Genomic DNA, 11,317 nt, shown 5'->3' on the forward strand with positions numbered 1-11,317 from the left:
CTGGATCAGTTGAAGGGTTACCACCTCAAGATGTTTAACAGCACCACTGGATCAGTTGAAGGGTTACCACCTCAAGATGTTTAACAGCACCACTGGATCAGTTGAAGGGTTACCACCTCAAGATGTTTAACAGCACCACTGGATCAGTTGAAGGGTTACCACCTCAAGATGTTTAACAGCACCACTGGATCAGTTGAAGGGTTACCACCTCAAGATGTTTAACAGCACCAGTGGATCAGTTGAAGGGTTACCACCTCAAGATGTTTAACAGCACCACTGGATCAGTTGAAGGGTTACCACCTCAAGATGTTTAACAGCACCACTGGATCAGTTGAAGGGTTACCACCTCAAGATGTTTAACAGCACCACTGGATCAGTTGAAGGGTTACCACCTCAAGATGTTTAACAGCACCACTGGATCAGTTGAAGGGTTACCAGCTCAAGATGTTTAACAGCACCACTGGATCAGTTGAAGGGTTACCACCTCAAGATGTTTAACAGCACCACTGGATCAGTTGAAGGGTTACCACCTCAAGATGTTTAACAGCACCACTGGATCAGTTGAAGGGTTACCACCTCAAGATGTTTAACAGCACCACTGGATCAGTTGAAGGGTAACCACCTCAAGATGTTTAACAGCACCACTGGATCAGTTGAAGGGTTACCACCTCAAGATGTTTAACAGCACCACTGGATCAGTTGAAGGGTTACCACCTCAAGATGTTTAACAGCACCACTGGATCAGTTGAAGGGTTACCACCTCAAGATGTTTAACAGCACCACTGGATCAGTTGAAGGGTTACCACCTCAAGATGTTTAACAGCACCACTGGATCAGTTGAAGGGTTACCACCTCAAGATGTTTAACAGCACCACTGGATCAGTTGAAGGGTTACCACCTCAAGATGTTTAACAGCACCACTGGATCAGTTGAAGGGTTACCACCTCAAGATGTAGAGTAGAAGATTTGTTGGTTTTGTGGGAAAACAGCAGCGCCAGTTCCAGCGGTGGGATTAAGGGGTCGGAGGTCAGAGACAGAATTATCCCAGAATGCACTCCTCTGGGGTTAAAACATCTCTCTGCTATAAACATCACTATGAATATAAATAACATTAAATAAACAACCAGCTTTTACTGTGTGATAGCCAACTACAGTACTCAATGCCTTCCTCTGTGTGTGTCTCTGTGTGTGTGTGTGTCTCTCTGTGTGTGTGTTGTGTGTGTGTGTCGTGTGTGTGTGTGTGTGTGTCTGTGTGTGTGTGTCTGTGTGTGTGTGTGTATGTCTCTCTCTGTGTGTGTGTGTGTGTCTGTGTGTGTGTGTGTTACTCTGTGTGTGTGTCTCTGTGTGTATGTGTGTCTCTGTGTGTGTGTGTGTGTGTGTGTGTGTGTGTGTGTGTGTGTGTGTGTGTGTGTGTGTGTGTCTCTGTGTGCGTGTCTGTGTGTGTTAGGCTCTGGATGATGGTATCTTTGCGTTCTTTGCGGTGGAGATGCTGGTGAAGATGGTGGCTCTGGGTGTTCTAGGTAGGTGACATTTAAAATTGAATTTCAAAGTTAGAATAAAAAATTAGGAAAATGCGCCAAAGCCTCTCATTGTCCAACGGAGACGTTTCTATAGAAGTACAGACCTAAATGTCCTCTTATTGTCCAACGGAGACATTTCTATAGAAGTACGGACCTAAATGTCCTCTTATTGTCCAACGGAGATGTTTCTATAGAAGTACAGACGTAAATGTCCTCTTATTGTCCAACGGAGACGTTTCTATAGAAGTACAGACCTAAATGTCTTCTTATTGTCCAACAGAGATGTTTCAATAGAAGTACAGACCTAAATGTCCTTTCAATCTCCAACGGAGACGTTTCTATAGAAGTACAGACCTAAATGTCCTCTTATTGTCCAACGGAGATGTTTCTATAGAAGTACAGACCTAAATGTCCTCTTATTGTCCAACGGAGATGTTTCTATAGAAGTACAGACCTAAATGTCCAAGGGAGACGTTTCTATAGAAGTACAGACCTAAATGTCCTCTTATTGTCCAATGGAGACGTTTCTATAGAAGTACAGACCTAAATGTCCTCTTATTGTCCAACGGAGATGTTTCTATAGAAGTACAGACCTAAATAACCTCTTATTGTCCAACGGAGACGTTTCTATAGAAGTACAGACCTAAATGTCCTCTTATTGTCCAACAGAGATGTTTCTATAGAAGTACAGACCTAAATGTCCTCTTATTGTCCAACGGAGATGTTTCTATAGAAGTACAGACCTAACTGTCCTCTTATTGTCCAACGGAGACGTTTCTATAGAAGTACAGATCTAAATATCCTCTTATTGTCCAACGGAGATGTTTCAATAGAAGTACAGACCTAAATGTCCTCTTATTGTCCAACAGAGATGTTTCTATAGAAGTACAGACCTAAATGTCCTCTTATTGTCCAACGGAGACGTTTCTATAGAAGTACAGACCTAAATGTCCTCTCAATCTCCGACGGAGACGTTTCTATAGAAGTACAGACCTAAATGTCCTCTTATTGTCCAACGGAGAAGTTTCTATATAAGTACAGACCTAAATGTCCTCTTATTGTCCAACGGAGACGTTTCTATAGAAGTACAGACCTAAATGTCCTCTTATTGTCCAACGGAGACGTTTCTATAGAAGTACAGACTTAAATGTCCTCTTATTGTCCAACGGAGACGTTTCTATAGAAGTACAGACCTAAATGTCCTCTTATTGTCCAACTGAGACGTTTCTATAGAATTACAGACCTAAATGTCCTCTTATTGTCCAACGGAGACGTTTCTATAGAAGTACAGACCTAAATGTCCTCTTATTGTCCAACAGAGATGTCCAACAGAGACCCATTTTATTAAAGCTTCAAACTTAATGAATTGAATCAAAAGCTTTACAAAGAAATTGAAAAGGACTCCTTTACACTTCTGGACGAAATGAAATAAATAGGAAATAAACTGTAGTGTAATTGTAAACCCCAATCATAATCCAACTCACTCAAATAGTCACAGTATGGCCTGGACGTTCATCTTTCTTTATGTTGTATTGAGTCTATGTTGACCCATAAAGTGCATCTTTGGACAAATGGGCAGAAAAGTACTGATTTGAATGAATGAATTATCCTCCAGTACAGTTGAATTAAGGGTTGGACTGGTCTGGATCAGTGACTGGATGTCCTCTTGTTGTCCAACGGAGACGTTTCTATAGAAGTACAGAACTAAATGTCCTCTTATTGTCCATCGGAGATGTTTCTATAGAAGTACAGACCTAAATGTCCTCTCAATCTCCGACGGAGACGTTTCTATAGAAGTACAGACCTAAATTTCCTCTTATTGTCCAACGGAGACGTTTCTATAGAAGTACAGACCTAAATGTCCTCTTATTGTCCAACGGAGATGTTTCTATAGAAGTACAGACCTAAATGTCCTCTCAATCTCCGACGGAGACGTTTCTATAGAAGTACAGACCTAAATGTCCTCTTATTGTCCAACGGAGACGTTTCTATAGAAGTACAGACCTAAATGTCCTCTTATTGTCCAACGGAGACGTTTCTATAGAAGTACAGACCTAAATGTCCTCTTATTGTCCAACGGAGACGTTTCTATAGAACTACTGACCTAAATGTCCTCTCATTCTTGTCCCTGCATGTATAGATGATGTAATGTATTGTAGATGATATCAGTTACATAGTGTACTATTATTATTTTAACATGATTTAAATCAATGTTTCTTCTTCCTGTAACGTTGTAGGTCAGAAGGGTTACCTTGGCGACACCTGGAACAGACTGGACTTCTTTATCGTTGTGGTCGGGTCAGTGTTGGACAGAACACAGACACACACACAGACACACACACACTCAGACACACACTCAGACACACACTCAGACACACACTCTGACACACACACAGACACACACTCAGACACACACTCAGACACACACTCAGACACACACACAGACACACACACTCAGACACACACTCAGACACACACTCAGACACACACACACACACACACACTCAGACACACACTCAGACACACACTCAGACACACACTCAGACACACACTCAGACACACACTCAGACACACACTCAGACACACACTCAGACACACACACACACACACACACTCAGACACACACTCAGACACACACTCAGACACACACACAGACACACACTCAGACACACACTCAGACACACACTCAGACACACACTCAGACACACACTCAGACACACACTCAGACACACACTCAGACACACACACAGTACACACACTCAGACACACACTCAGACACACACTCAGACACACACTCAGACACACACTCAGACACACACTCAGACACACACTCAGCACACACACACAGACACACACTCAGACACACACACACTCAGACACACACTCAGACACACACTCAGACACACACTCAGACACACACTCAGACACACACTCAGACACACACTCAGACACACACTCAGACACACACTCAGACACACACTCAGACACACACACACACACACTCAGACACACACTCAGACACACACACTCAGACACACACTCAGACACACACTCAGACACACACTCAGACACACACTCAGACACACACTCAGACACACACTCAGACACACTCAGACACACACTCAGACACACACTCAGACACACTCAGACACACACTCAGACACACACTCAGACACACACTCAGACACACACTCAGACACACACTCAGACACACACTCAGACACACACTCAGATACACACACTCAGACACACACTCAGACACACACTCAGACACACACTCAGACACACACTCAGACACACACTCAGACACACACTCAGACACACACTCAGACACACACTCAGACACACACTCAGACACACACTCAGACACACACTCAGACACACACTCAGACACACACACACTCAGACACACACACTCAGACACACACTCAGACACACACTCAGACACACACTCAGACACACACTCAGACACACACACAGACACACACTCAGACACACACACACTCAGACACACACACACACACTCAGACACACACTCAGACACACACTCAGACACACACTCAGACACACACTCAGACACACACTCAGACACACACTCAGACACACAGACACACACTCAGACACACACACACTCAGACACACACTCAGACACACACACACTCAGACACACACACAGACACACACTCAGACACACACACACTCAGACACACACTCAGACACACACTCAGACACACACACAGACACACACTCAGACACACACACTCAGACACACACTCAGACACACACTCAGACACACACACACACTCAGACACACACTCAGACACACACTCAGACACACACACAGACACACACTCAGACACACACACAGACACACACTCAGACACACACTCAGACACACACTCAGACACACACTCAGACACACACTCAGACACACACTCAGACACACACTCAGACACACACTCAGACACACACACACACACAGACACACACACAGACACACACTCAGACACACACTCAGACACACACTCAGACACACACTCAGACACACACACACACACACACACTCAGACACACACTCAGACACACACTCAGACACACACTCAGACACACACACACACACACACAGACACACACTCAGACACACACTCAGACACACACTCAGACACACACTCAGACACACACTCAGACACACACTCAGACACACACTCAGACACACACACAGACACACACTCAGACACACACTCAGACACACACACACTCAGACACACACTCAGACACACACTCAGACACACACTCAGACACACACTCAGCACACACACCAGACACACACTCAGACACACACTCAGACACACACTCAGACACACACTCAGACACACACTCAGACACACACTCAGACACACACACAGACACACACTCAGACACACACTCAGACACACACACAGACACACACTCAGACACACACTCAGACACACACTCAGACACACACTCAGACACACACTCAGACACACACTCAGACACACACACACACACACACACTCAGACACACACTCAGACACACACTCAGACACACACTCAGACACACACTCAGACACACACACACAGACACACACTCAGACACACACTCAGACACACACTCAGACACACACTCACACACACACTCAGACACACACTCAGACACACACTCAGACACACACTCAGACACACACTCAGACACACACTCAGACACACACTCAGACACACACTCAGACACACACTCAGACACACACTCAGACACACACTCAGACACACACTCAGACACACACTCAGACACACACTCAGACACACACTCAGACACACACTCAGACACACACTCAGACACACACTCAGACACACACTCAGACACACACTCAGACACACACTCAGACACACACTCAGACACACACTCAGACACACACTCAGACACACACACACACACAGACACACACTCAGACACACACTCAGACACACACTCAGACACACACTCAGACACACACTCAGACACACACACACACACACTCAGACACACACTCAGACACACACTCAGACACACACTCAGACACACACTCAGACACACACTCAGACACACACTCAGACACACACACTCAGACACACACTCAGACACACACACACAGACACACACTCAGACACACACTCAGACACACACTCAGACACACACTCAGACACACACTCAGACACACACTCAGACACACACTCAGACACACACTCAGACACACACTCAGACACACACTCAGACACACACTCAGACACACACACACTCAGACACACACTCAGACACACACTCAGACACACACACAGACACACACTCAGACACACACTCAGACACACACACACTCAGACACACACTCAGACACACACTCAGACACACACTCAGACACACACACTCAGACACACACACACTCAGACACACACTCAGACACACACTCAGACACACACACACTCAGACACACACTCAGACACACACTCAGACACACACTCAGACACACACTCAGACACACACTCAGACACACACTCAGACACACACACACTCAGACACACACTCAGACACACACTCAGACACACACACTCAGACACACACTCAGACACACACTCAGACACACACTCAGACACACACTCAGACACACACTCAGACACACACTCAGACACACACTCAGACACACACACAGACACACACTCAGACACACACTCAGACACACACTCAGACACACACTCAGACACACACTCAGACACACACTCAGACACACACTCAGACACACACTCAGACACACACACACACACACAGACACACACTCAGACACACACTCAGACACACACTCAGACACACACTCAGACACACACACACACTCAGACACACACTCAGACACACACTCAGACACACACTCAGACACACACTCAGACACACACTCAGACACACACTCAGACACACACTCAGACACACACTCAGACACACACTCAGACACACACTCAGACACACACTCAGACACACACTCAGACACACACTCAGACACACACTCAGACACACACTCAGACACACACTCAGACACACACTCAGACACACACTCAGACACACACACACACACACACACTCAGACACACACTCAGACACACACACACTCAGACACACACTCAGACACACACTCAGACACACACTCAGACACACACTCAGACACACACTCAGACACACACTCAGACACACACAGCACACACACTCAGACACACACTCAGACACACACTCAGACACACACTCAGACACACACTCAGACACACACTCAGACACACACTCAGACACACACTCAGACACACACTCAGACACACACTCAGACACACACTCAGACACACACTCAGACACACACTCAGACACACACTCAGACACACACACACACACTCAGACACACACTCAGACACACACTCAGACACACACACACTCAGACACACACTCAGACACACACTCAGACACACACTCAGACACACACTCAGACACACACTCAGACACACACTCAGACACACACTCAGACACACACTCAGACACACACTCAGACACACACTCAGACACACACTCAGACACACACTCAGACACACACTCAGACACACACACAGACACACACTCAGACACACACTCAGACACACACTCAGACACACACTCAGACACACACACAGACACACACTCAGACACACACTCAGACACACACACAGACACACACTCAGACACACACTCACACACACACACACTCAGACACACACTCAGACACACACACAGACACACACTCAGACACACACTCAGACACACACTCAGACACACACACAGACACACACTCAGACACACACACACACAGACACACACTCAGACACACACACAGACACACACTCAGACACACACTCAGACACACACACAGACACACACTCAGACACACACACACTCAGACACACACACAGACACACACTCAGACACACACTCAGACACACACACAGACACACACACACAGACACACACTCAGACACACACTCAGACACACACTCAGACACACACTCAGACACACACACAGACACACACCCAGACACACACTCAGACACACACTCAGACACACACTCAGACACACACTCAGACACACACTCAGACACACACTCAGACACACACTCAGACACACACTCAGACACACACTCAGACACACACTCAGACACACACTCAGACACACACTCAGACACACACACAGACACACACTCAGACACACACTCAGACACACACTCAGACACACACTCAGACACACACACACACACTCAGACATACACACACACACATCAGACACACACTCAGACACACACTCAGACACACACACAGACACACACTCAGACACACACTCAGACACACACACAGACACACACTCAGACACACACTCAGACACACACACAGACACACACACAGACACACACTCAGACACACACTCAGACACACACTCAGACACACACACAGACACACACTCAGACACACACTCAGACACACACTCAGACACACACCAGACACACACTCAGACACACACTCAGACACACACACACACACACTCAGACACACACTCAGACACACACTCAGACACACACTCAGACACACACTCAGACACACACTCAGACACACACACACACACACTCAGACACACACTCAGACACACACTCAGACACACACTCAGACACACACTCAGACACACACTCAGACACACACTCAGACACACACTCAGACACACACACACACACACTCAGACATACACACACACACATACACACACTCAGACACACACTCAGACACACACAGACACACACAGACACACACAGACACACACACAGACACACACACACACACACAGACACACACACACACACAGACACACACTCAGACACACACTCAGACACACACACACACACACTCAGACATACACACACACACATACACACACTCAGACACACACTCAGACACACACACACACACAGACACACACACACACTCAGACACACACTCAGACACACACTCAGACACACACACACACACTCAGACATACACACACACACATACACACACTCAGACACACACTCAGACACACACAGACACACACAGACACACACAGACACACACACAGACACACACACACACACAGACACACACACACACACAGACACACACACACACACAGAGACACACACATACACACACTCAGACACACACATACACACACATACGTACACATACACAGACACACACACAGACAGACAGACAGACACAGTCGTCACGCTGACATTAAACATGACACCACTTTAGTATACAGTACACAGACTATGTGTGTGCCTGCCTGTGAATGTGGGAAGTGTGAGGATGTGTGTGTATGTAAAGTGTGTGTGTGTGTAAGGTGTGTGTGTGTGTGTATGTAGGGTGTGTGTGTGTGTGTGTGTGTGTGTGTATGGGGTGTGTGTGTGTGTGTGTGTGTGTATGTAGGGTGTGTGTGAGTTAGGTTGGCCTAATGTTTAATGGCAATTAAATGTCAGGTCCAAATGACTGTTATCTGGTGTGTATCTGTTATCTGGTGTGTATCTGTTATCTGGTGTGTATCTGTTATCTGGTGTGTATCTGGTGTGTATCTGGTGTGTATCTGGTGTGTATCTGGTGTGTATCTGGTGTGTATCTGGTGTGTATCTGTTATCTGGTGTGTATCTGTTATCTGGTGTGTATCTGGTGTGTATCTGTTATCTGGTGTGTATCTGGTGTGTATCTGGTGTGTATCTGTTGTGTATCTGGTGTGTATCTGGTGTGTATCTGGTGTGTATCTGTTATCTGGTGTGTATCTGTTATCTGGTGTGTATCTGGTGTGTATCTGTTATCTGGTGTGTATCTGGTGTGTATCTGGTGTGTATCTGTTGTGTATCTGGTGTGTATCTGTTATCTGGTGTGTATCTGGTGTGTATCTGTTATCTGGTGTGTATCTGGTGTGTATCTGTTATCTGGTGTGTATCTGTTATCTGGTGTGTATCTGTTATCTGTGTGTATCTGGTGTGTATCTGGTGTGTATCTGGTGTGTATCTGTTATCTGGTGTGTATCTGTTATCTGGTGTGTATCTGTTATCTGGTGTGTATCTGTTATCTGGTGTGTATCTGGTGTGTATCTGGTGTGTATCTGGTGTGTATCTGGTGTGTATCTGGTGTGTATCTGGTGTGTATCTGGTGTGTATCTGTTATCTGGTGTGTATCTGTTATCTGGTGTGTATCTATTATCTGGTGTGTATCTGTTATCTGGTGTGTATCTGGTGTGTATCTGGTGTGTATCTGGTGTGTATCTGGTGTGTATCTGTTATCTGGTGTGTATCTGGTGTGTATCTGTTATCTGGTGTGTATCTGGTGTGTATCTGGTGTGTATCTGGTGTGTATCTGTTATCTGGTGTGTATCTGTTATCTGGTGTGTATCTGTTATCTGGTGTGTATCTGGTGTGTATCTGGTGTGTATCTGGTGTGTATCTGGTGTGTATCTGGTGTGTATCTGGTGTGTATCTGGTGTGTATCTGTTATCTGGTGTGAATCTGGTGTGTATCTGTTATCTGGTGTGTATCTGTTATCTGGTGTGTATCTGGTGTGTATCTGGTGTGTATCTGTTATCTGGTGTGTATCTGTTATCTGGTGTGTATCTGGTGTGTATCTGGTGTGTATCTGGTGTGTATCTGTTATCTGGTGTGTATCTGGTGTGTATCTGGTGTGTATCTGTTATCTGGTGTGTATCTGTTATCTGGTG

At 46.0% G+C, this 11,317-nt stretch overlaps 1 protein-coding gene across 1 annotated transcript in view; it reads left to right on the forward strand.

Annotated features, from left to right (window-relative positions):
- Positions 1-11,317, forward strand: part of LOC121560038 (voltage-dependent T-type calcium channel subunit alpha-1H-like) — a 106,171-nt gene that overhangs the window by 45,576 nt on the left and 49,278 nt on the right. Inside the window, 2 exon segments of the mRNA XM_045217875.1 lie at positions 1,448-1,520; positions 3,758-3,818. Coding sequence (XP_045073810.1) covers positions 1,448-1,520; positions 3,758-3,818 — 134 coding nt within the window.

The sequence above is a fragment of the Coregonus clupeaformis genome, unplaced genomic scaffold (genome assembly GCF_020615455.1).
Source record: "Coregonus clupeaformis isolate EN_2021a unplaced genomic scaffold, ASM2061545v1 scaf1262, whole genome shotgun sequence".
NCBI lineage: Eukaryota > Metazoa > Chordata > Actinopteri > Salmoniformes > Salmonidae > Coregonus > Coregonus clupeaformis.